This window comes from Monodelphis domestica, chromosome 3 (assembly GCF_027887165.1).
Source record: "Monodelphis domestica isolate mMonDom1 chromosome 3, mMonDom1.pri, whole genome shotgun sequence".
Lineage (NCBI taxonomy): Eukaryota > Metazoa > Chordata > Mammalia > Didelphimorphia > Didelphidae > Monodelphis > Monodelphis domestica.
In genome coordinates this window covers 443,517,147-443,545,002 of record NC_077229.1, presented here as the reverse complement: position 1 = coordinate 443,545,002, position 27,856 = coordinate 443,517,147, and the positions used below count along the sequence as shown (strand labels likewise).

Below are 27,856 nucleotides of genomic sequence, written 5' to 3'. Positions count from 1 at the left end.
AATTAATGAAGAATAGATAATACTTAAGTCAAAAGACCAAAGACAGAAGATAATTAAATGCAACAAAATTAAGATCAGAATTATCAATATTTTAAACTTACATGATTTAACAATGTAGAAAGCTTAGATCCATCCTGAATATTTTTCTCCAAAATATTTAGAACTTTTACTGTTTTATCAGTTGCGAGCTATAACAAAAGTACAAATTATTGTGTTAATTATTCATAAAAAATGTGAAGACTATGCAGTAATTTAACTATCTTTTGAACTTTCCATTTGGGATTCCAAAGGATAGAAAATTATCACTCTCCAGAAAAAAAGAGAAAGGAAATCTTATTTTTAGATTTTCTATTATGTAATAATAAGCATAATTCTGAGGAGGAAATCAATACACTGGATTCTATAGTTTTTATGGTACTAGAAAATCAAGAATTTGTATATCAGGATAACAAGTAATTATGTTAGCACTCAAATTTTTGGTGATACTTCTAAAGAGGATTCACAAAATATACAACATAAAGGATCTTAAGAGATTTCTAATCCAACTCTCATCTAGACGAATAAACTGTGGTGCAGAGAGGTGAGGTGATTATTTACAGTTGAAACTGTAACCCAAATGCTACAATTCTAAATTTGGTTAAATTTTTACTAGTAATAAGTATGTTGGTTTTGTGCAAGGTGCTAATCCAAGTACAACAAAAGCATGGAAATAATAAGTTTACAGTTTTAGATTCTGCCTATAGGTGAATGAATAGGAGGGGCTAAAAAACTGAATTATTGCTGAGATTTCCTCAAACCTGAGGGAACTGGAAAAACATAATGTCTAAAATAGCAGGGAATCAATATATTTGTTATTCATTCAATACCAGCTTGCATAAAAGGTCACAGTGTGCTAAAAGTTGATGGTGTGGTGAGAAGAGTGCTAGACTTGCAATCAGATCTAGGTCTTAATTACATCCCACTACTTAATGGCTGTGTAACTGGGAGCAAGTCATTTAACTTTTTATTTAGTTTACAAATTTGCAAAATGGCCAGAGCAAACAATACCTGCAGAATCTAAGATATAAGGCTTTTGGGAGGGTCTACTGAGATAAGATATGTGCTATTTAAGCTTAAAAAAATTATATAAATGTCAACTATTAGGGTTATTGTTACAATGGATTCATAATTTGAATGAAAGAAGAACATGGTGAATTTGAGTGTTAGACTTAAGAATCAGGAAAACTTGGGTTCAAATCATCGACATTTCATCTCTTATGTGTCTATAGGCAAGTCTCTTTGGGTCTCATGGTTCTAACAGCCTTGTTACCAAGTTAATGATGTGTTGCTACCTGTGATATCACAAATATTTGATATATTCCATTGTCAATGTTACATATAGTTTTACTTATGAAGAAAAAAACCATCTAAAATAGGATGAAGAAGCAGTGATATAACTGAAAAGAAATATTTAGAAGAGGATTTAGGAAACCTGGATTAGCCAGAACAGATATTTAAATTTGGGGAAAAATATGAAACTTTTTGATCTGCTGTTTCTTCATCTAGGAGGGGACTAATAAACAAGGTCACCTCTAAGGTCTTTTGAAGATCTGAAGTTCCATGAAAATCTAAAAACATTAGAATAAATTTTCTTTAAAAAAAAAAAAAGCATTATTAAATGCTAACAGCTAAAATTGCTGAGACAAATATGATGTAAACAAGTGAACATATCCATAATTACTCTTCCCAATAATTTTTCCATATTAAAAAGAGTGAACTAGCTGGTCCTAAAAAAATAGCTCAAGTTCTTCACAGAATCTTTGACTATACTTAGAAACCAAAATACACAAAATTATGCAAAATTTTAAGAAACATTAAGTAACTAAGATTTAGATTTGCCCCATTGTAATATAAATAAAAATTTGCTTACGCAAAGGAAATCAATCTATACCTTCATTATAATGTATCAGTAGGAATAATCATATTTTCATTGTTGAATACATAGAAATAGCTGGATTGTTTTAGAAAAGAGTAAAACTATGATTCATAAATATTTAAAAATTCTGTTAAAAATATAAATATTTTCCGAACTAAATGCCTAAAAAATGGTTAAAAAATAGAAAACATTACAACAGAGCTACCTCTTTCAACACCACCACCATAGATACTAGGTATTTTTAATAATTCTTATTACTGTCCTTACACAAGAAATAATTTATAGTTTATAGTGAAGGGAATAAATTCAGATAGGTATTATATATGATGAAATTCTCCTTCTAAACACTCAAATACATATTAATTATGTGACACATGAATTAATCTCTCATTATCTCTGGTCTGTAAAATGGAGAAAATATCTGTGCTAGCAAAGTCGAAGGAATGTAAATTTTAAAGTTCTATAAAAATATGTTACTATGTAGAATCAATATCATAGTACTTACTGACTTATTCCTTAAGTATTTGGAACACTTAATTATCAGTGCGCGATCCTCAAAATAACACTCCAACCATATATTCTTGGCACCAAGGTTTAGAATGGCTAAAACTAAGTGCCAAAACAAAATCCTAGTGGTTTTATGAATGGCAGAAATACTATTTAATTGTTCTTACATGAATGCTTACAATTAAATGTGATAAAATCCTTAAACCAAAGAATCAGAAGGACGAATATGTTACTAGTATTTATTTTCTTCTTTATATCAGGAATGCACTCATAAATCTGATAAAAAAATTTTAGTAGTGTCATATTCTTATTTTTAAGAAATATATTGCAATAGAATTACAAGATTTGGATTTATGAAATTTTGTATGTATGTATATGTACATACAAAATTTCATTTGAGAATTATCTGTATATGCATCTTACCAGGGCTCTTTCCTATGCTCCCTTTACCCTAACATCTAGTACCCTCCGTGGAAGCCAGGATTATGGCAAAATTTGTTATCTTCCCTAGGGCTTAGCATACTGTTCTCTTCAAGCAACAGATGTTTCATAATTATTGAATTAACTATGATCACAACCATTTTCTAAAGAACTAAGAAATTAACTAACAAAATTTATTTAAAATATTTTAAATGTAAATACGGGATCTAAAAATATCAATTATAAATATTTATTACCAGATATGCACATGAATTTTAAGTTAGAAAAATACCTTATCCATTATTCCCATTGCTTTAATTTTAGCAGATTCACTGCCCAATTCACTAAGCTGATGTTTTCCTAATAGCAGTTCCTGAGGAATTTCTTCATCATCACCTAAAAGAAAAGTTTCGCAGTTTAGGTGAAATAAAGTTTTCATAATGGTTAGCTTTTTTTTTTTTTTAAAGGAATGTGTTTAATTGAGGAATTCAGCCTTGGTTATCTATTTCTGAACATATATGTAAACATAAAACCAATTTAAACAAGTAATAGCAATATATAAACAATTTCCTTAGACCTAGGAAAAAATCTTGGCTTAAAAAGGGTGACAGGAGAACAAAATTTTTTATTAGAATGGAATACCAGTCTGTAACTGATTTCCTACTTGAAATTGAATCAGTTTATCAGTGGCAACTACACTAGTAAAACTTGGAGGCTGGGAAGGAGAAGGAATAATTCTCTCAAATAATGTTTGCTTTAAAAATGAAAACCCATAGCATAAAGTCATTCATTTGTTCAGAGACTAAGATAGCTAACAAGTGCATGATATTTAATACTTTTACATAACTTTCCATTTTATTGTGTGTGTGGCGGGGTACTAGTTGAAGAAGTAAGTATTAAATGCAGCTCTGAGCTGGGCTATACAGTGAAAAGATCCTTGGTAACTGCTATACTTATAAAGATCACAGAAATAGAGATAAATGACTTGACAATACATGTAGAAAATACCAGAACAACGAACTGTGTAGCAAAAATTTGTCTGGATCAAAATGATTCTCAGGGAAAAAAACAGTTTAAGATCTGTTTTTTCATATTTTTTTTGAAGTGATAGTGGAAGAAGTGATATGGTTCTCTAACTCATCCTCTCAAAGAAGAAGTTTAAAAAATATACTGTTGATAGGCATTAACTAAGTGTTTGTACCCATATATCAAAGTATTCTCCCAAATACAATGTCATTTCTTGAAAATTCTGTATTATTGATCCTATTTAACCAATTTCTCTTATTTAATTCTTCAAACCCTACCAATTCTTAATTACTTTATGGAGTCTCCTATTAAATCTTTCTAATTTCAGCTTTACCTCATCATTTATTATCACACTCCCACTATCTATATCAGAAAATCTAACATACAATAATACACTGATTTGTATGATTTTCATTTCTTCAGTCTTGTGTCCCAAATGTGAGTGTTACCCACCTTGAAGACAAGAATCATATTTGTCTCTGTATCCCTTAGAAGCACCCAAAAAGCTGATATATAGTAAAATTGAATTACCAAATGCTGTAAAATCCATGTCTTCGAGATTTTCTAAAATATTCTCTATTGAAGCAGTAAACCTCTTAAAAGTAGAAGAATCCATCATTTCTGTTGTGGAGAAAAAATTTATTAAAAAAATTCTTTTAAGAACACAGCTGAAAATTTATAGTGGAAATTATAATATATAAATATACTAAATTTTTAAAATTTACCTTCCGGTGTTAGTTTTGGTTCATAAGCTTTCCGTTTCTTTTGCTTTTCTCTTTTCTTCATCTTTCGAGCAACTAAAAATAAGATAGGAGACTTTAAAATAAGATTAACAATTTAAAAATATTTCATTTTTGCCTCATATATCTTTCTGAAGTTAAAGCAACACTGTATATACATTCTTAAGAGATTTAAAAAGAAATTTTCAAAGTTAGCTCTACTGTAAAATCAGAAAACACGAGGAATCTTTTAATATTGATGGATTACCCTCACTGAGGCTGGGAGGAGGAGAATAATCTTCCATGTCTGAATCCGATGGGCTGCGGTTTCGATAACGGCCACCACCGGAACTCCTCCTGCCTTCATGAGAATGGCCACTTCTCCTATGATCCCCAGAGCTTCGTCTGTCACGCTCTTCATATTCCCAAGCTTTATCATCATCTTTGTCCTTCTTATGTCGTTTCCGAGAAGCTAAAAGCAAATTTTCAAGACAAATGATTTACTCTATTTGAAAGATCATCAAAAACTTCTATTTGACAAATATTCCCTATGATTTAAGGGGAAAAAATTCTAAATAATTCTCTTGCCTAGAAAAATAAAATACAATATAAGAATACTATCTATAACTTTAACAAGGCATTTCTAAACTTAAGATTTTACATAAAATAGATCTTCTAATAAAGTGGTCTCCACACTTTTGGTTTTTAGCATGCACTTCTAGTAGTTACATATTAACTTATAAGTTATATAGATAAACTACTGTAATAATATGTATATTATAAACATACAAGGTAAAAGTGAAAAAAAGATTAAAAATGAAACGATCTAAAAAAATTTTTTTGTTTGGTAGAAATACAAAAGAACTTTTTTACAAACTGACTGAATATATGCCATATAAAAAATCCCTAAATATGTCCTGGGGAATAGGGTCAACTTGGAAATAACTTAGTAATTCCATTTTTTACTTAATTTGGTCAATGTACTTATCTAAAAAAGTAAATTTCTTTTTTGAAATTCTTTTAAATTCAAAGATACACATCAAAAAAAATAGGCCACAACAATCAGTGAACATAAAAGCTTTTCACCAGGAGTAATATTTGTATATTATTATCGTATACAATACAACCATTCCCCTCAGAAATCAAGCAAAAGTGAATTGTTTCTGATTTCAACACAGCCAAAAAATTTTAAACAAATCCATTCTTCTTTCTTTATGTTTCTACTTAATCAATGGTAATCATTCTTTACTGTCTTCTTCAAATATATGGATAATTTAATTGTGTTTTTGTATGACTAAGAAAGGCAAGAAAGGCAGTTTGGATTTTTCAGAAAAAGAAGGGAAGTAATATACCATAAGACTGGAAAGGTTGGGGTAAAGATTTATGATGGGCTTTAAATGTCAAATGGTTGAGTATATATATTTAATTCCAGTGTCAAGAGGGAGCCAATAGAGTTTAATTAAAGAGCAAGATGGGGGGTGGGGGTGGGGTTTGGGGAGGGGAGATTGAGATTGAGAGACAGACAAACATATAGTCAAATCTACCCTTTATGAAAATCTCATTGGCCTAGAGCAGGAAGAACAATTAGGAGCACACTTACTATTCTAGGTAAGAGGTAATACTCTGGCGACAGAAATCATGAGATATGACAAGTGTGAGAGCAAGTGAGGGTCTCAAAGAAATCAAGAATGACATGAGGATGTGAACCAAGGAAATTGGTTTCCTCAAGAGAAATAGGGAAGTTGGGAATAAGGGTGAGTTTTTGGAGCAAAACAATCAGTTAACAAGATGTATTAAATGCTGATGTGCTAGGATATATTAAAATATGTAATGCCATACCTGTTGGGATTTATTCTATTTCACTCAAAACAAGAAAAGGGAGGTCTGACTATTAAGAAGGGCCAAGTCAAGATGGTCGCATAGGAGCAGCAAAAGTTCAGACCTCTGAAAATCTTTCCTTACTGATCACAAACTGAATGCTCCCAGAGGACTGAAAATCAAATCTAACAACAAGACAGAGCCAAGGAACCCTCCTACTGGACTCAATTCAAAAGGTACGCCCCCCCCCCCCCCCCCGCCAGCTGGAATCTCAGAACACTCGGGTTTAAGGGGAGGGCAGAAGGAATGTCCCAGGACCCCTCCCCCCACCTAGAGTGGCAGTGGGAACCTCTGGGTGGGCAAAGGCTCTAGTCCGTAGGGTGTACTTTGAGCGCAGGGCTGTGCCAGGTTCAGAGCTTCGAACACAGATGGAGGGGAAGTAGCTGGAGAGGGAGTGCAGAGCTGGCAGCCTTGTCAGAGCGGCGGAGACACTTGATATTGCTCCAGCCTTCCAGGAGGTTTTGGCCTCAGAGCACATCCAGCCCGACCCAGCTTAACTTAATCCCATCAAAAGTATTCAGAGGACAGGGAAGCTCAAACTCCAACACTCCTTCCCCACAGACTGCACTGAGAGATCTTCTGTCAAAGCTCCAAGAGGGGAGACTGACAGAAAGCCCCAAAACCAAAAAAAAAAATGAGAGGAACAAGAGCTCAGACAAATATAGGGACCAAAAAAGGGGTAAATAAAACATAAATCCCAGTGAATTGGATAAAGACTTTGGAAGAACTCAAAATGAAATTCAAAACACAAGTAAGAGAGGCTGAAGACAATTAGGAAAAGAATTTAAAAACTAAGATAAGTCATCTGGAAAAAGAAAATGGTGTCTTGAAAGCCAAAATCAACCAGCTTGAAAATGAGGCAAAGGAGATGAAAGATGAGGTAAAGAGAATGAAAGGTAGTCTCCAAAGAAAATCAGACCAGAAGGAGGATGACCAAAAAGCCAGGCATGAAATCTAGTCTTTAAGAATCACAATACAACAACTAGAATTAAGTGACCTCACAAGGCAGCAGGACTCTATAAAACAAAACCAAAAGAATAAAAAAATTGAGGAAAATATGAAGCATCTCATTCACAAAACAGAGGATTTAGAAAATAGTTCGAGGAGAGACAATTTCAGAATCACTGGTCAATCAGAAGACCACAACAAAGAAAAAATCTGGACATAATGCTACAGGAAATCATCCAAGAAAACTGCCCTGATATTCTAGAACAAGAGGGAAAAGTGGAGATTGATAGAATCCACAGATCACCTCCTGTACTTAATCCCCAACTGACAACACCCAGGAATGTTACAGCCAAATTCAAGAACTATCAGACCAAAGACAAGAAATTACAAACTGCCAAGAAGTCATTCAGATACCATGGAACCACAGTGAGGATAATGCAGGATCTGGCTGCATCCACACTGAAGGACCAAAAGGCAAAGAATATGACATTCCAGAAAGCAAGGTAACTAGAGGTCTACAACCAAGAATCACCTATCCAGCAAAACTGACTATATTCTTTCAGGGGAAAGTATGGTCATTCAACAAAAATAGAATAATTCCAAGAATTTGTAAAGAAAAGACCAGACCTGAACAGAAAATTTGATGCCCAAGGAAAGAACTCAGAAAATCATCAAAAAGTAATTAAAAAAGAGGAAAAAAAAACAAACCAAACAACAACAACAAAAAACACTTTCTTTTTTAAGAGACTCAATAAGTTAAAATGTTATATATCCCTATAAGAAAAGAGGTCATTGGTAACTCTTAAAAATTGTATTATCAACTGGGCAGCTAGAAGAATTATACTTAGAGGGATCAGTGAAAAACTGTATAGGATGAAAAGACAAGACATAAATAGGTATATAGATATATGTATGCATAAATGCATATATATATAACTGGAGCTAAAAAAGAGGTTAATACTAAGAGAAATGGAAAAAGAAACAAAAGGGGGTAAATTTATATGTCACAAAGAAGCTCATCGCGGGAGGGGGAGGGGGCAGAACATAAATACGCTGGAAGGTTAAAGAGGTTGGAGATAGGAAATAATCAACTCTTTTGTGCATTGAAATTGACCCAAAGAGGGAAGAACAATTCAATCTATTGGAGCACAGAATTGATTCGCACCCTATAGGGGAGTAGAAGGGTAACAAATGGACTGGTGGGGAGGGAAGCAGTACAAGGGAGGAAGGGGAGAGGTAGTTTTAGAAAGACTGCAAGAAAAATAAGGGGGGGGGGATAAGAAGGGAGGGGGATAGAAAGGGAAGTAAAATAAGGCTGGGAACTAGGGGGATTGATTAAAAACAAACACTGGTATGGAAGGAAATAGTGAAAGTAAAGGCAGGACCAGGAGTAGAAATCAAAATGCTAGGAAATATATAGTAAGTAATCATAACGCTGAATGGAATGAACACACCAAAAAACACAAGTGGATAGCAGAGTGGATTAGAATCCAAAACCCTGCCATATGCTATCTACAAGAAACACAAATGAGGAAGGTAGATATGCATAGGGTGAAAGTAAGAGGATGGAGCCAAATCTATTGGGCATCAACTGAGAAAAAGAAGGCAGGAGTCACAATCATGATATCTGACAAAGCCAAAGTAAAAAGAGATAGGGAAGGTAATTACATCCTCATAAAAGGCAGTATAGACAATAAGGAAATATCAGTACTCACCATGTATGCACCAAATGGCATAGCATTCAAATTTCTAACGGAGAAACTAGTATAGCTCAAGGATGAAATAGAAAAATTATACTAGTGGGAGACCTGAACCTTCCTCTATCTGAACTAGATAAAACAAACCAAAAAATAAGTAAGAGGTAAGAGAAGTGAATGAAATCTCAGAAAAATTAGAGTTAGTACATATGTGGATAAAAATAAATAGGGACAAAAAGGAATACCTACTTTTCAACAGCACATGGTACATTCACAAAAATTGATCATGTATTAAGGCATAAAAACATTGCAAACACGTACAAAAGAGCAGAAATAATAAATGCAACCTTCTCAGACCACAATGCAATGAAAATAATAATTAGTAAGGGTACATGGAGAGGGAATAAAAAATTAATTGGAAATTAAACAATATGATTCTCCAAAACCGGTTAAAGAACAAGTCATAGAAACAATTAATAATTTCATTGAAGAAAATGAGAATGAAGAGACATCCTTTCAAACCCTATGGGATGCAGTCAAAGCCGTACTCGGGGGAAATTTATATCCTTGAGTTTATATATTAACAAATTTGGGAGGGCAGAGGTCAATGAATTGGGCATGCAAATTAAAAAACTAGAAAGTGAACAAATTAAAAATCCTCAGATGAAGACTAAATTAGAGATCCTAAAAATCAAAGGAAAAATTAATAAAATTGAAAGTCAAAGAACTATTGATTCCATAAATAAGACTAGAAGCTAGTATTTTGAAAAAACAAATAAAATAGACAAAGTACTCGTCAGTCTAATTAAAAAAAGGAAAGAAGAAAACCAAATTGACAGAATCCAAGATGAAAAGGGAGACCTCACATCTAATGAAGAGGAAATTAAGGCAATCATTAAAAGTATTATGCCCAATCATATGGCAACAAATATGGCAATCTAGGTGATATGGATGAATACTTACAAAAATATAAACCGCGTAGACTAACAGAGGAAGAAATAGATTACCTAAACAACCACATATCAGAAAAAGAAATTGAACAAGCCATCAAAGAACCCCCTAAGAAAAAATCCCCAGGTCTAGATGAATTCACAAATGAATTCAGCCAAACACTCAAAGAACAACTAATCCCAATATTACACAAACTATTTGACAGCATAAGCCAAGAAGGAGTTCTACCAAATTCATTTTATGACACAAATATGGTACTGATCCCAAAGCCAGGCAGGTCAAAAACAGAGAAAGAAAACTATACACCAATGTCCTTAACGAATATAGATGCAAAAATCTTTAATAGCTTACTAGCAAAAAGACTCCAGCAAGTCATCACAAGGGTTATTCAGGGTTATTCACTATGACCAGGTAGGATTCATACCAGGAATACAAGGATGGTTCAATATTAGGAAAACCATCCACATATTTGACCATATTAGCAAGCAAATGGACAAAAATCACATGATTATCTCAATAGATGCAGAAAAAGTCTGATAAAATACAACAAAATACAAACCCATTCTTATTGAAAACACTAGAAAGTATAGGAAGAGAAGGGCCTTTCCTAAAAATAATAAACAGTATATATCTAAAACCATCAGCAAACATCATCTGCAATGGGGATAAACTAGAAACCTTCCCAAAAGATCAGAAATGAAACAAGGATGCCCATTATAAACTCTATTATTTAACATTGTACTAGAAACACTAGCAGTAGCAATTAGAGAAGGAAAAGAAATTGAAAGAATTAAAATTGGCAATGAGGAGACCAAGCTATCACTCTTTGCAGATTATATGACGGTCTATTTAAAGAATCCTAGAGAATCAACGAAAAAGCTAGTCCAAATAATCAACAACTTTAGCAAACTTGCAAGATACAAAATAAACCCGCATAAGTCATCAGCATTTCTATATATCTCCAACACATCTCAGCAGCAAGAATTAGAAAGAGAAATTCCATTTAAAGTCATCCTACACAATATAAAATACTTAGGAATCTATGTGCTGAGACAAACACAGAAACTATATGATGAGCTAACATAAAATGACAATCCTAAACAAATTAATTTACTTATTTAGTGCCATACCTATTGAACTACAAAAACCTTTTTTATGGAATTAGGAAAAAAACATAACAAAGTTCATTTGGAAGAACAAAAGATCAAGGATATCCAGGAAAATCATGAAAAAAAAATGCAAAGGAAGGAGGCCTTGCAGTCCCAGATCTCAAACTATACTATAAAGCAATGGTTATCAAAACAATTTGGTACTGGCTAAGAGACAGAAAGGAAGATCAGTGGAATAGACTTGGCGTAAATGATCTCAGCAAGACAGTCTATGATAAATAAGCCAAAAGATTCCAGTTTTTGGGACCAAAACCCACTATTTGATAAAAACTGCTGGGAAAATTGGAAGACAGTATGGGAGAGATTAGGTTTGGATCAACATCTTACTCACACCCTACACCAAGATAAACTCAGAATGGGTGAATGACCTGAATATAAAGAAGGAAACTATAAACAAATTAGGCAAAGACAGAATAGTATACTTGTCAGATCTGTGGGAAAGACTTTAAAACCAAGAAGAGGTAAGAAAAAAAAATCACTAAATATAAAATCACTAATTTTTATTACATCAAATTAAAAAGTTTTTGTACAAACAAAACTAATGCATTAGAAGGGAAGGGACAAATTAGGAAACAATCTTCATAACAAAAACCTGACAAAGGTATAATTACTCAAATTTATAAAGAGCTAAACCAATTTTACAAAAAAATCAAGCCATTCTCCAGTTGATAAACGGGAAAGGGACATATAGAATAGCCAATTTTCAGTTAATGAAATCAAAACTATTAAAAAGCACACGAAAAAATGTTCTAAATCTCTTATAATCAGAGAAATGCAAATCAAAACAACTATGAGGTATCACCTCACACCTAGCAGATTGGCTAACATGACAGCTATGGAAAGTAATGAATGCTAGAGAGGATGTGGCAAAGTTGGGACATTAATGCATTGCTGGTGGAGTTGTGAATTGATCCAGCCATTCTGGAGGGCAATTTGGAACTATGCTCAAAGGGTGCTAAAAGACTGTCTTCCCTTTGATCCAGCCATAGCACTGCTGGTGGGTTTATAACCCAAAGAGATAATAAGGAAAAAGACGTGTAAAAAAAAATTCACAGTTATGCTCTTTGTGGTGGCAAAAAATTGGAAAATGAGGGCATGCCCTTCAATTGGGGAATTGCTGAATAAATTGTGGTGTATGTTGGTGATGGAAAACTATTGTGCTCAAAGGAATAATAAAGTGGAGGAATTCCATGGGAACTGGAACAACCTCCAGGAATTGATGCAGAGTGAGAGGAGCAGAACCAGGAAAACATTATACACAGAGACTGACACACTGTGGTACAATCAGATGTAATGGACTTCTCCATTAGTGGCAATGCAGGGACCCTGAACAAGTTGGAGGAAAAACACTGAAAGAAAACAACTGATTGAATACATGGATCGAAGGGATATGGCTAGGGATGTAGACTAAATGAGCATCCTAGTGCAAACATCAACAACATGGAAATAGGTTCTGATCAAGGACACAAGTAATACCCAATGAAATTGTGCATTGGCTGTGGGAAGACTGGGTGGAGGGGAGGCAGGGAAATAACGTGATTATTGTAACCAAGGAATAATGCTCTAAATTGACTAAATAAACTAATTCAAAGGTGGGGAAAAAAATAAAAAGGGAGGTCTGGGCAGAAGGGTGGTTCTTACCAATCTGCTTAGGAGGTCAGAGATTAAGCTCTGAGGGGTACCTGATGTAGTTGCAATATAATCTTGGGGTGGGTATGTTGGAGAGGAAGATTTTTCTTAATGATACATACAGAGCATGAGCTGTACAAGTGCCTAGGTCTTGTCCTAGTAAGATTAAAACTTCTCTTCGGGCTCTTACCAAGAATTTGTTGGTGGGGAGGGGGAGGAGATAGGAACTTGTGCACTGGAAGAATGGAGGGGATTGTTGCAAGATAATGGATGAAGATCAAGTGTGGCTGGGTTGGACAAAAGCCCCAATGACACCCATACGGAGGGGTCAGATGCATCCCACCTTTCCACCCACCAATTGGCTGCCATGTCTTCATTTTGGTCGTCACTTCTAAGAAACACAATAAGGAAATAGTAAGCAGGAAATCATACTTTCAATTGAAGGAATTCCATTACCTATAACTATTATATCAGACCTTAAAATAAAATATGGTTCCTGTATCAGCCTACATTTATGACTTGGTTGAGAACTAGAGCCTTACATAAATAGGAGAGGAAAAAAGGAATTGGGAACCTATTAGAGTGAACTCACTATCTGTATAACTCATCAATAGAATACAGAATCTCTGAGGAAGAAGTGATCCTTGGTGAAGAAGAAAAAACCTTAAGTAATTTGATTCTGCTTTTGGATAATATCAAGAGTTAAGAAGTTTTTTCTAATATGTTAAGAGGAATCCATCCCTGCAACTTCTTCCCATTGCTATCTGCTCTGCCATCTGTAACTAAACAAATTAAGGACCATTCTTCTTTCACATAATAGCTCTTTAAATACTTGAAAGTAGCAACCATCTATCCATAAATCTTCTCTTTTAGAGGCTCAACATCTCTATTTCTTTAAAAAGACCAAATTTGGCCTCTAGTCTCCTTAGAAATTTCTAGAACTTGCCAATATTCTTCCTAGAATTTGGTAGCCAGAACTGAAAAGAATACACCAGATGTGGTCTGATCAACCTCCCTCATTCTACACACTATCTTAATGAATCCTAAGATGTTATGAGCTTTATTTGGTTGCATTCACAACACTGAGTAATAGATCTCAAATTTGATTAGATCTTCCAGGGCTTTCTCAGTATGGACAGGCTTCTCCCATTATGTACTTAAGTTGATTTTTATTTTTACTCCAAATGTAGGATTTTATATTTCTTCAGACTTCATTTTATTAAATTCAGTCTATCATTTTAGACTGCTGGATTTTAATTTTGTCATCTAACTTGTTACATACGCCCTCTTTAGCTATAACATCTGCAAATTTGCCAAGCATGTTATCTATCATTCAATCAGTTCCAAATCTACTTAACTGTACTATATACTATCATCTCAAAAGAGATATCATGAGAGTCTTTCAAATACTAGTGTGAAATCTATCTATAACATTTGATTACTAAAAGAAACAGGAATTGAAACCAAAAATATCTTGGGAGAGTACTGGAACTGAAAATTAGAGTACTGAAGATATATAATACTTGTTGATGCTCTTTAAATACTAACTTATTTAACTTTAATTTATAGTCAAGAGCCTCCTTTAAACTTGAGGAGGAAAGCCCTCTTAAGATTTATATATAAGAACTGTCAGAACTTGCCTTGAAAATCTAGTTTTCTGGTAAAATAATAAGCACCAAGCTTAACTGAATGTAAGCGTGCAATTATGAATCACTTCACTCATCCACAGCAGAAAGCTTACTTTAAGGACCTGATTTTAAGACAGAGAAGAAGGCACACTCAGCCTCAAGTCTTTTAATAAACATCCACACTCTAATTTAGTTGGCTATGTAGATCTTTCCCTGGGCATAATTCTGCATCTGAAATACCAGATCCCAATATGGACTTGAAAACTTAAGATTCTATTATTGGTGCCCTTGCCCTAGCTTATACCTCTAGAGACTGACCTCTGGCTTAAAATGATAAACTTTACAATTGCATTTGGCCAACATTTAACAACTGGATGAAAAATAAAGAATGATACATAGGCAAAAAGGGTGGAAAAGAACATTACTGAGAAAGAATAGTCAAAGACATTAATTTTATATACATGTGAGAGAGACAGAGAGAGAGAGCTAGTCATTTAAAAATTATAAAAAGATAGCATATCTCAGAGTTGGAAGGTATTTCCTAGACTATCTAGACTAATCCATACCTGTACAAGAATGCCTTTGATGCCTTCACTGACAAGTAGTTGTCCAGCTTGTAACTGGGGTGGTCTCTGAATGTTGGCCTTTGTTTGGTAATTCAGTATTCAAAACATGTTCTTCAGAATTTGCTCTACTCCAAGGATGTCTGATAACCTTATGCCTCTTCCTATATTAATTTACCCAAACCTTGTCAAAAAGGCTATGTATATTGTCTTAGTTATTGGGTCCCCCTGAAAGATCCAGTCTGAAGGCCCATCCCATTAAAAAAACAAAAACAAAAAACCACACAAAACCGTACCTTCTATCTTAGAATTGATATACCAAGTATCAGTTCTAAGGGACAAAGCAATTGGGGTTAAGTGATTTTGATTTGTCCAGGGTCACACTGCTGGAAGGGTCTGAGGAGAAATTTGAACCTAGGAGTTCATGTCTCCAGGCCTGGCTCTCTATCCACTGAGCAACCTGGCCATCCCATTTTAACATCATTACTAGTCATGATTTTCTACTGACAATGAAGTAGCAGATGATGAGGGTTGTAAGAATTCATATCCTTTTTACTTTGTTAAACAATATAAATACAAAAAATAAGTTTCATAAAAATTAAGGGTAGTTTGAAATTCAATTAAGTATCTATCCTCTGCTCAGGAAATCATACCAAATCCCAAAGGCAATATCTTTTTATAAAGCTTTGAATAGCTATTTTTCTGCATCAACGGGCATACAATAGACATTGAATGTGGTTAAATCAGAAGATAGGGTTGGGAGGTAGATAAGGAAGAGGTAGTGTTTTCTTCTCTTCATGAGTAGAGCTTATGTTTCTATATGGTTTCCGAAATGAGAAGTTAGTCCTATTGACGAAAGTCCATGAGGCAGGAAAAAAGTTCACAGCAATATTGTTTGAATATATATTATGTGTAAATCATTATGTATCAGAAGGGAAGATTATCTTGAAGATCATATTATCTGATATACTTACTTATATTTTAGTTTTCTTCATAAATAAAAATAATAATCCACATTGAAATCATGCAATTCACTGAATAACTGAGAAGTTCTTTAAAAATGATGTTTTGCTTTTCTCATCAGTTTATTTTATTAGGTGGTGTGGGATTAAAACAGATTGATCTTGATGTATCTTTGGTGTTTGCTTACCTCCCTTTTCAGGTCTCACTTTGGACTCTCTCTTACTTCCTTGACCATACCACCTTTCAACTCTTCCCTTCTCATTTCTACCTAGCTTGGTGGCCTCAAACTGGAATTAATTTGAATAAAAAATAACTCTGTACCTCCTTTCCCCTTGAAGGGTCCTCTTAAAAAATTGTTTAAAAATGTAATTGAGTTGGCTAGAAGGAATGCATAAAAGAAAAACAACTCAGATGTACAGGCGGCTCAGCACAATATTGTAGTTAAATGAAAGGTCCAGTATAGCTAAGTAGAGAAAAATCCTGCCCTAGAAAGTAGAGTTAAGCGAAGAAGACTAGATTCCAATTTGTCATAAAGGAAAGAATGTCTTCAGATCACAAAGATAATTAGTTAAATAGTTAATCTATCTGCAGGTAATTGATTATATGATTTATACTTTTCAAATTTAGAATTGAGTTATTTCTAGTAAAAGGACATTTAAAAAAAATTCATGCAGGGCTATTCAATTCTTTCTTCCATATAAAAAGTGGCAGGAGTTTGGCTGCATAAATACATCATATTTCTCTAGCATTTCTGGTATAAGCACTTATATGTGACTTGATGATCAGTCCTAAATAATAATATTAGAGTAATAAATGTTATTCTTATTTTATTATAATCAGTCAAATCATAAAGTTATAAGCAAAAGGATATGGAAAAGACAGCTTACATCTCAATTCTATAGGAGAAATTAAATCACAAACTACTTACATTCAAAAGCATCTTCACTGTCATTGTCTTCATCCGAACTGATTTCAGCATATTTTGGCTTTTCATTAACTGTGCTACGTTTGCGCTTGTTCATTTTCACACGTTCACAAAGTGGCATGGTAGATTCAATTTCTGCCAGGAGTTCAGGGGGTAATTCTTTTAACACTGACTGATCTATACTACCTATTAATGAAGAGTAAGAAGAAAATTTAAATCTGAAGAAAAATAAAACAATTTAAATTACATTAGCATAGTGGAAATTAAAAGGATTTATATGAAAAGCTTCCTTAGAATTATCATTTGCTATCATATTAAATATATCCAAATTTTAATAAAGTACTCTCTTTTCTAGTAGTGAAGGTATAATCCTAAAAACATTATACTACAATCTGTTACAATGAGTATATATGGATAAGATATGTATTTGCATTTATGCATATTGTAATGATTTCTACAGATATTGTAATATAAAATGTAATATACATTTTATTATTATATTATAGATATTATATATAATTTAGATATAGTATATTAGAAATACAGATATATTATCTACATCAAATGTAATATAAAAAATAAGTATAATGTAATATAATAAGATAATATAATAAATGATAACCACACACGAAAAGTTAAGCATGTCCATTCTTGAAAAACTAGTTCAGTATCAAATTTGATACTTCATTTATATCAATAGTTATATAAAACTATGAAAATGACGCACCTATTGCAATTAAGGTTGAGATAAAGAGGGGGTGAGCATATAAAATGTTTTCCTGGTAGCAACATAAAAAAAAAATTATCAAAAAGCTGTTTTAAAAATGACAAAGGTTCTATCCTTAACTTTCCTCTGTGCTATGAAAATCTCATTTACAATATGTGGTCTCAGATACTTAAAAAATAAAATAGAAGCTGTCAAAAAATGATTAGTCCAGGACAAATTGTTATCACTAAGTAGTATAGACAAACTTATTTTACTTACCTATGTGTCTCCTATATTTATTGCTCAAAGGATTAAAATGTTGTCAGGCTTATTAAACATTGAGTACTTTACTGTTGTAAAAGCATCTAACTAATTTAAAGCAGGAGATTTGATTTCAGCAATGTGGACATCATCAAAATTTGATTTGTCCTTGATAATAATAATCTCATAAATATAATATTCTATGGTTTACAAAATGTTTTACATATTTGCTCTCATTTGTAAGGAAGTAATTCAAAGATCATAACACTCACTGGATAGATGAGAAGACAAGCTTAGAGAGTCCAAAATCACAGACTAGAACACGGGTCCATTTAAAAGTTCATAGTATTTCCAACAATGCAAATACATTCCATAATAGGCAAGAAATGTAATATTAAAACTCGTCATGATGAAATTTAAAATTTTTAGTTATGAACTATATGGTTTAAATGTACAACTTGTGTTTAAAAAACTTTAATATGCTGTTCTCTCTTTGTCACATAAGAAGAGTTGAATTGTCTCCAATATAGAATAATGAAAGTGGGTCTAGTTGTGTTCCAAGACTTTTTTTTTTCTATTGTTGTTTAACACTGTTTATGACTCATCTCTGTCAGGCCTCAATTATACAAAAACATAGACACAACTTTCCTTCTATAGGAGTTGAATTCAGTCTAAAATGGCTTTATTTAATACCAATCTTGTTCAAACTCTAAATGTAAGTTATGGCTTCCTTGAAAGCTATTCTGTTTGCTTTGTTTATCAATGCAATGTGTTTCTGTGGGAAGTCATATTTCTATGTATAGAATTTACCAGTGAATGCTTATATCTTTACCATACATATTAGTCAATAAAACTTTGTGAAATCCAATTAGATCCTAAGTTTCTTCAGAGTCTTGTCTTCTGGTTGAAATATTTTCCTCATAACCAGTTGCCTCCACAAGATCCAGTACAGTGTAGTGTATATTAATGTATATGCCGTAAATGTTTGCTATGTGATCCAAAACTTCAGATGTTGGTGATTTGACAGAGTGCTTCATGGTGGTAGTCATAAGATTTGTAGACAAAGAATTTGAGGCCAGCTAATCCAATCCTCATTTTAAAAATAAGGAATAGGCAGAGGTCAAGAGACTGGTACATACCTGTTTTAAGGATTTCTGACAACTTTGTGAACTAGAAAAGTTATCCATGCCTGGAAATATCCTAATATTTCCATGTTGTTACTATGGACAACTTCAATGCGCATTTGGCTTTTGAATGTACTGTGATAATTTTTAAGCAGATATACCTAACAATATCAAAATTTGACAAATATCAAGAATTTAAATTATATTTTCAGGACAGAATGATTAGATAGTAAAAAGCAAACATCAAAGAACTAAAGATAAATATTCTGCAATTATAATTGACTTTATCCGTTTTGGTACATATACTCCTTAGTTGAATCTTTTTGCCCCCATCCCACCCAACATCACTCCCTAGCTAGCATCCAACACAAATAAAAAAAGAAGTCTGTATCTACAATTGACAGAGTCAGGTCTAACCATGCTGCTAAATTTTTTCGGAATTGAAAATGAAGTTTTGGTGTTTATTCCTTCTACTGGCTCCTTGGCTATAAATATTGAGAGGTATAACTTCAGACTTTGGAATTTTGAAATTAGATTTCAAAACATTTTAAACACACACACACACACACACACACACAGAGTCAAAACAGTCTATTTACAGATGCTGCTAAACTATATCTAAATAGTTTAAGTACTAAGAGAATGGTTTGAAAGTTTGAGCTAGTATCAAAGTTATGTAATAACATGTGAATCATGTAATTTCCTAAAGTCAACTTAGGAAAACTAACCTATTTTCATCTTATTAACATAGGACAGCACATTGTAACTCAATACAATACAGAACCTTTTGATGGCTATTTCCTTCCCTTGGTAAGAGGGTTTGCTTTTTATAATTTCCACGTTTGTGATCATGGCTGAATTTATCAGAATTCTGACAAAAGAATAATATAATGGGAATTCTCCCATATTGAATTAATAAAGTTTTAGTCATCTACTTTTTTCTCCAAAGTGCTTATGTTGTAGGTATAAGATTCTTGAGAGCTTGGATTGCTTCATTCACCATATTTGTTATCTCCAAGAACTATCAGCTAGTACTGCTAATAACTGCTTATTGAATGATAAGTATAATCTTATTGTAATAAAATTATCAAAATGTATTATTGTGAAAAAAATTTGCCAATTAACATGTAGGTGAAAAGAGTAACTAGCATTTCTAATATTAAAAAAAAAAAAGCTCAAGTAAGAAGTTACTATTATTCATGGGCCTTTTCCATGTTTACTTATTTCTAAAGGTACCAAGTTTGGCCTCTAGAGCAGAGATCAACAAATTCCAGCCCCCCAAAACCATGAAAACCATTCTTAGCTCATAGTAAGCCAGTCCCTGCTCTCAAATCAATGGTAGTTATATTCAACATGAGTATGTAGCATGATTATCATACCTCAAACATCACTTCTTGTTACCTTTACTCAATTCTAAGAATACAAAAACAACATTACATTAGAAATTATTAAAAGATTTAAAGTTCCAAGGCTTGAGCTGTGTTTGGGTAATAATAATAATGAGATTGTAAATACATGTGATCCTTCGTACAATAATGACACTAAAATTAACAGCAGAACTTCAATAAATTCTCTTAACCTAATGAAGTTATCTAGGTTGAAACACAAAATGGACCACTCAACTATTTATCATAAAAAAGAAACAGCTCCACTAAACAACACATGTAGACAGTTGTGAACTGAGAAAAATCTTTCACATTTTGCTTTTACCACAGGCAAAATCATGAAGTTAAAAATATTTCTTCATTTTAAATTATACTTAACAACAGAAACAGAAGATCTGATATCTGTCATTTATATACTTTTCTTTAGAACTCTCAGACTCTTACCCATACCTTTTCTTCCTTTTTTGACCTCTCCTGAACTTTAGACTCTTGCTTTTAACTCCAACATTTCAATAAAAAGAAAGGACCTCATCATCCTCATTCACATGACTGATAATTAAATATGACTTAATTTTATATAATGTGTTACCTCAAACAGTCTTTTATGCCTTTTATATCTAATTGTGGAATAAAAGGCTTTGGGAGGATTTTTGGGAAAGGGAATGTGCTAAATGTTTATTGTATTCATATAATCAACAGATAAGGCTACTTATAATAGGTAATGGGAATTTTCCCTTCTTAGAATGAGGAGGGAGAGAGAGGAAAGAAAAGGTAATAAATTTTGAGTTAGAAGGGACTGAGAAAGTCATCTAGTCAAATGAGGAAACAAGTCCAGAAATTTAGTGTATTGCTGAAGGCTGTATATAAAGCAACTGTTAGACTGAGATATTGAATAGAGATCCTGACTATAAAAACCTTCATCTTTTCCATTGTATTATGTCTCAAATCAAAAGGGACAGACTTTTATACCACACCTATGCATATATTTCCTGGAATAGCTACCATTATTTAATTTAGTATTTTCCTCTCCCTTTGCCCCAACCCTACTTCTTTATGTAATATAATTTACCCCTATTTTACCTCTTTACCATTTCTTTTAGCATTATCCTCTTTTTCCACCTCTCGTTTTTTTACATATCATCCTAAACAGCACCCTCTACGCATACTTCTTCTAGCTACTATGACAATAATGATGCTTTTTAAGAGTTACAGATATCTTTCCATATAGGAATATTAGCCATTTGACCTTTCTGAAGCCCTTATTTTTTTCTCTTTCTTATCTACCTTTTTATGTTTCTCTTGAATTCTGTATTTGGGCATCAAATGTTCTGTTTAGGTCTGGTCTTTTTTTCAGGAATGCTTGGAAATGTTTTATTTTATTAAATGACCATACTTTCCCCTGAAAGAATATAGTCAGTTTTGTTGTCAATTTCAATAAGAGTAAGGTTTAAGCATTACCAGTAGTCAACATCTTCTTTCCTTCCAATGAATAGGTTTTCTCTCCAGTAGTTAGTATTTTCTAACTATAATTCTATAATCCTACTTTCCTGATAGCCTATTGTGTATGTCATTAGCATTTTAAAATCTACTTTATCTGTATGAAAGTATCATATTAAATGTATTAAACAAGGACCTAGAATCAGTAAAAGAAATGTATACTGAAGTACTATGTTCACAAATATGTACAGTCCTTTGTTATAGATTTGTATTCTCTAGAAATTATATATAAGCATATAATTTAAATTTTATCTAAATTCTCAAAAACAAAAGTGTCATCAAGTTTCAAGTATATGATTTTCTAGCAGGGATTTGTGGTTTCCCCAATCAATGCTTTATATTTGAAAATTCTGTACAATTTTCTTATATAATTTTCTGCACTATGGTATTCTGGGTTTTTAGTTTATCATATCTTTCTGGAAGACCTTTAATCCTCAAATTTTCCTCATGCATTCTTCTATCTTCAACATCAGTTGCTTTAGCTTATATGGAATATATATATTCTCTTGTTTCTTTTATTTTTTGTCAAAAAGTTCTTTTTTTCCCATGTATGCTCTAAATGTTTTAATTTCCTCATCAAGGACTTCAATTTTATTCATCTAATTGTGTTTTTAAATTTTACATAAAATGCCAAATTTTCTTCAATTAGAGCCCAAACTTTAATTAATCTATTAGTCCAAATGAGAAGCAATGAAAGTCTCAATTAATTTAATGGCTGTGTGAGCAATGAGAAAAGGATAAACCCAAGAGATGTAAACAGTGGCAAATGCTTCATATGGAGATTGATGAACTGCAAGATGTTTGAATTGATGAACTGCAAGATGTTTGAGAAACCACCATGAAATTTGTAAAGTAAGGTGTAGTGAGGTTTAACTTTTTTTAAAGGATAGGGAAGACATATATAAGAAGTATCAAAAGACAATATCAAGGACATGAATGTCTAAAAAGGGAACTGGAGAGGAGCAAGTAGAAAGTAATATATTAGATTTAAGTGTTTCACTGACATTCAAAAGATTAAGAGAAACAAAACTATGGACAGATCCTTTAAAGACTATAAATATTAAAGATGAGAAAAAGCATGAATCAGTTGCAATATACTCTGGAGGACTGAAGTAGCCACAGAAGTAGTCATAAATCCATTGACATTCATCATAATATTATAAATCATGTCCTGAAGAGAAAAAAACAACAACCCACTAGCTATTGATTTAACTATATGGGACTTAAAAAACAAAACAAAGCATTACTTTAGACCTTATTATTTACAAAAAATTAAGTAATCTTCTATATTTTAAGTTTACTCACTATTAACTATGCTATATGTATAGAATAGATTGATGGGCACAATCTGAAATACCATATCACAAAAAAAAATTTTTTTCATTGGAGTTTAGAATGCAATTTTATATTCAGCTGACTATACGTAGGCATATTTGTAATGTAGTGGTAAATTATAATCCTTCAAGAATAAAGTAATACTATGAAGACCTGAAGAAAAACTAGAAGCCTACTCAGCCTCTTTCTCATGTTCTGTTGCCCAAAATCTCTACATATGTAAACTTTACTTCTCAAGTGGATATAAACTATTAGCCTTCGAAGAACTGCAGCCACCCTTCCTTCTTAGAATTCATTCAACTGAGTGAAAGCTTCATAGAAGAAATGGCACCTGAATTAGACCTATAGGAAGGATGAGACTTCATGAGAAAGAGATGAGATGGTAACTGTCTTTCTTCCCACCTAAATATTTCCAGACATATTTCCTTCTCCAGTCCCTACCATTTTCTCCTCCTTTACTCTAGTCTCTCTGATATAGAAGTGGAACTTCTATCTAGTCAACCCCTTTATACATAACCTTGGTCCTATCCCTCCAGTCTTTCTCAAGCAGAATGCTTAACAATAATCAATTCTATTTTTTGATCTCTTCCAATCTACTTGTTTCTTCTGTGAAGACTGGATTTAGCTATGTCCTGATTGTAACATAAATCCCTGGCAACCACCTAATTAACATAAATATTCAGAGTCCAATCACAAAAAAAATGTAACACTTCCCTATAGGTATATATAATTAATTAAGCAGCTCACCTTCTACTGGAGAAGACAACATATAAATAAATGGAGACATAAAAGGTGAGTACAGAGTCTATACAAACTCATTCAAGTTATTACTTCTGTGTTTACAGATTATAACAATCTATGATTAGCAGAGCAAAAAGTTGTTTAAAAACTGTTCTCTACAATATGTCTCATCAAACACAAAAAATTATTCAAGATAAAATAATATATATTTGAGATAAACCTGTTCAACAACTATCAGATACTAAGAGCTAGAAGTATAAATGGAGATCAGCTGCCAAAGCCGTCTGCCACTGTCGCAGAGAAGATTCAGTGTACAGTCCAAGTTGAAAATACTTTTATGGGTAGTACTGTCTTCTTTATGTTCCGTTTTTGGATAATTATGTACTATAACAAAGCCCAGAACATCAATGAACCTCTTGAACGCTATGAAAAACTACTAAGTCTAGCCTAATCATACACATGGGAAAAACCAGCTGGATAAAGAATGTTTATTGTTTAGATCAATGGTGTCAGACTCAAATAGAAATGGGGGATACTAATGAGTACACAAACATCCCTGTGGACCGCATACAGTTTAGAAATGTAATATATTTTATGTTTTATTGTATTTTTATTTACTTTATTATATTTCCCAAATATATTATAACCTGGTTTGGGCTGCTGTCAGAAGGGCCTTGAGTTTGACACCTTTGGTCTGGGCTATGAAACATGCATTTAGACTGACAACCGGTACTACTTATTCATCAGTATACATATCATGGATAGACACACTGAAAATATGACAAATTCAGCCCAGAAACATATAGGACAAACAGAGAAAAGGAAGATTTGTTGTTGGGAAATTGCTGAACTCCTTTAATGAGTTCAAGTTTCTTCCTGAAATAAAGACCTATCTCTTTTATAGTGTTCTATGGCTGTCATTCACAAAACAGGAGTCTCTCTGAAGAATTAAAAATTAGAATCACTCAGATGGTAAGAGAAAGGCATATGATGGATGCACACAGCCTCTAACAAATAATGAGTAATATGAACCAGTAAAGGATGCCATTATGGAACTGTAATATCAAAATAAAAATAAAGGCTGACTCTAAGGAGAAAGTAAGTGGTTCATTTACTACTCTATACAGGCAGTCAGGGCATCCTTCATCAAAGTGTGAAATGGAAACCAGGTTTTCCATAAACAGTATATTTCTATAGCAGATCACATCTTTTCAGCTGCACAACTGATATGAAAGATGAGAAGAATGCAGTATCCCATCATACTTATTGTTTAACTATAAAAAAGCATTTGATTTAGTAGAGCAAAAGGCTACTTTTATTAAGTTGTCTCATGCACAGTCAAGATAATATATAATTTCCTAAAAGAGAATGTAGAAAGAAAAAGAAAAAAGGAATCCAATTCGGAACAGAATCTTTGGGAACACTATCTAAATTCTATGGATCCTTCAACTGTTCAGGGTGCAAACATTCTCTTTTGGTGTTTCTCATTTACTATTCTACACAGGCAGTAGGCATACTTGATCAAGATATGAAATGGACATTAGATTTTTCACAAACTATGTATTTCCATAGTGGATCACATCTCACAGTCACACAACTGATAATGATAATGCAACAGCCCATTTTACTTATTGTTTCTTTACTATAAATAAGCAAAAGATTACTAAGTTTTCTTTCACGTATAGTCAAGAGCATAAATGATTTCTAAAAGAGACCTTTGATGACTCTTTGTCACTATCAAGAAAGGTATAGAATAAGGATGTATTATCTTAAAAAAAGTGTCTGCAATCATCTATTACAGATGTCAGAGAGATGTATGACTGAGAGTTGTGTTGATTTCTTTTTGGGGAGAAGCTGCAATGAGGAGTAAAAAGGTTTTCCCACAGAAATTAGAGAGATGAAATGGGATTATTTTAAGCCAATAACTCCATGTAGGGGTAGGGTAATTAATAAGGAAGAGGGGAAGGGATGAGGATGAGACAAATTTGAACAAAGAATGAGAAGATGACATAGTACAGGTAGAAGTAGGCTGATGAGGAACGAAATATAGTTCTATAACTATTACCTGTATTCAACAGAATTTTAAGGCAATGTAGCATCAGACATAAATGAGTTTATAAATTGAGTGAGTGGCCTAACCCCCATTAAAAATTGATAATCACTAATACATGTTTAACCAACATACATAAAGTACATTTCAGTTTCTTTAATGGAGACTAGAAGAAACAATCTAAATAATATTTCCCCCCTTTTTCTTGAGGAATTCAAATCTAGGAATCTCTCTCCAAATAGTTGGACAAAGGTAGAAATTCCAAGCCCATAAGAAGATCCAGTACTAATTCTGTCCCTAGAAATAAAATATAAAAAATTTAGGAATAGCCAAGATGTTATGCAATCTCATATGCCAAGGAACTCTTAAACTTCTTAAATTCATATGAATTCATACTGATTACAATTCAATTAATAAATGTAATTTTTGGCAAGCTTTAAAGAGAACTATGAGCGGAAGACCAGCAGTCACCCACATTCTGTAATCTGTGAATATCTAATAAATATTCTCTAATATATGTATTTTTAAAATGTAACTCCGCAAAAAGCACTTTACTTAGAAGAGGATCTCTAAAAATCCTAAAGCATTTATTTGTTGGGTAAAAAAAAAACAAACAAAAAACCTCCCACTTGTTATCACCAGTGTAGATGAGTGAATGGTTCCTATATGTCTAAAACCATATTCTTGCATTAGAAGAATTTGATATGTCCTTGAGCATTTTATAATATAATTGTTTAGGCTTTCCACATTCTTCTCCTAACACATAAAACTAGTAGGTGCTGAAAAACAGTAGTAAAAACAATAATGAATAGGTTGTTTGCAGTTTTTACAAAACTTCATTAAAAATTTAACAAGAACATTACTAGTAAAAATAGTGAAGTTATTAATGATGATACTGAACCACAGAAATAAATGGCAGTTATTAAATTGAATAGTAAATTAAATACTTTGATACATTATTTATATTTATGTATTATAATTTAACATTAATAAATTATATTAATGACATTAAATGCATTCAAGTAAAAAAATCTAATGTTTAACAATAATTTTAGATAAGTAACTACTTTAAAATTATTTTGCTAGCAGGTTAAAAGAAAGGAATGTCTCTGAAATGACTCAGAAAGTAGAAATGATTTCATTAAAAAGATGAAAATACTCATTCTTAATACAGACATATATAAAACAGGGGAAAAGTTATGCAGAACTCAAAGTCATTCATTGTCATAATAAAAATAATGAATATTTTTGGTATAATCTTTAAAAAGTCCTTTCCTAAATACCTGTAGAAATATACATGAATTTTGCAAAAAGAAAGCAAATTCTAATGTGTTTTATACCCTCTAAAGCCTCAATTGGGAAGACTTTCTAGTAACTAGGTTTAATTCCAAAAGGAATAGGTATTAAGATACCAGTAGTATTTAAATTACCTTAATTTCACCTTCTTAATGAATCTATTTTTTTGTAATTAAAAAAAGGTAAAGTCTTTTCAACTCTTTTCAACTAGACATAAAATACTCTTTCATCATTGGTCACATAATTTTGGCAAAGAACTTTTACTGTATCATCAAAAACTGCATCAGATTCTGTTTACAGTAAGTAGATTAAATGTGACCTGCCATTAGGTTTTACAAAATTGACATACACACATAAAATTTAAATACACAACACACAAAATATACAAATGTCCCCTTGATACCACATGTGTAGGAACCTTGTATCAATGCAGATCTGGCAACAGTTCTACAACTTTTTAAAAGAGTTTTCTGAAGCCCCAGTTAATTTACAAGAGTCACATGGTGAGCATGTTTCATATGCA

The 27,856-nt window shown here is 32.6% G+C and overlaps 1 protein-coding gene across 6 annotated transcripts in view; it reads right to left on the bottom strand.

Moving 5' to 3' along the window:
- Positions 1 to 27,856, bottom strand: part of NIPBL (NIPBL cohesin loading factor) — a 268,483-nt gene that overhangs the window by 65,386 nt on the left and 175,241 nt on the right. For all 6 annotated transcript variants that reach the window (XM_056824556.1, XM_007487443.3, XM_007487441.2 and 3 more), the window contains 6 exons: positions 16,942 to 17,124; positions 4,856 to 5,059; positions 4,594 to 4,665; positions 4,400 to 4,489; positions 3,135 to 3,238; positions 102 to 188 (listed from right to left, as the gene is read on the bottom strand). In XM_056824556.1, coding sequence (XP_056680534.1) covers positions 102 to 188; positions 3,135 to 3,238; positions 4,400 to 4,489; positions 4,594 to 4,665; positions 4,856 to 5,059; positions 16,942 to 17,124 — 740 coding nt within the window. The remainder of the gene's footprint in view (positions 1 to 101; positions 189 to 3,134; positions 3,239 to 4,399; positions 4,490 to 4,593; positions 4,666 to 4,855; positions 5,060 to 16,941; positions 17,125 to 27,856) is intronic.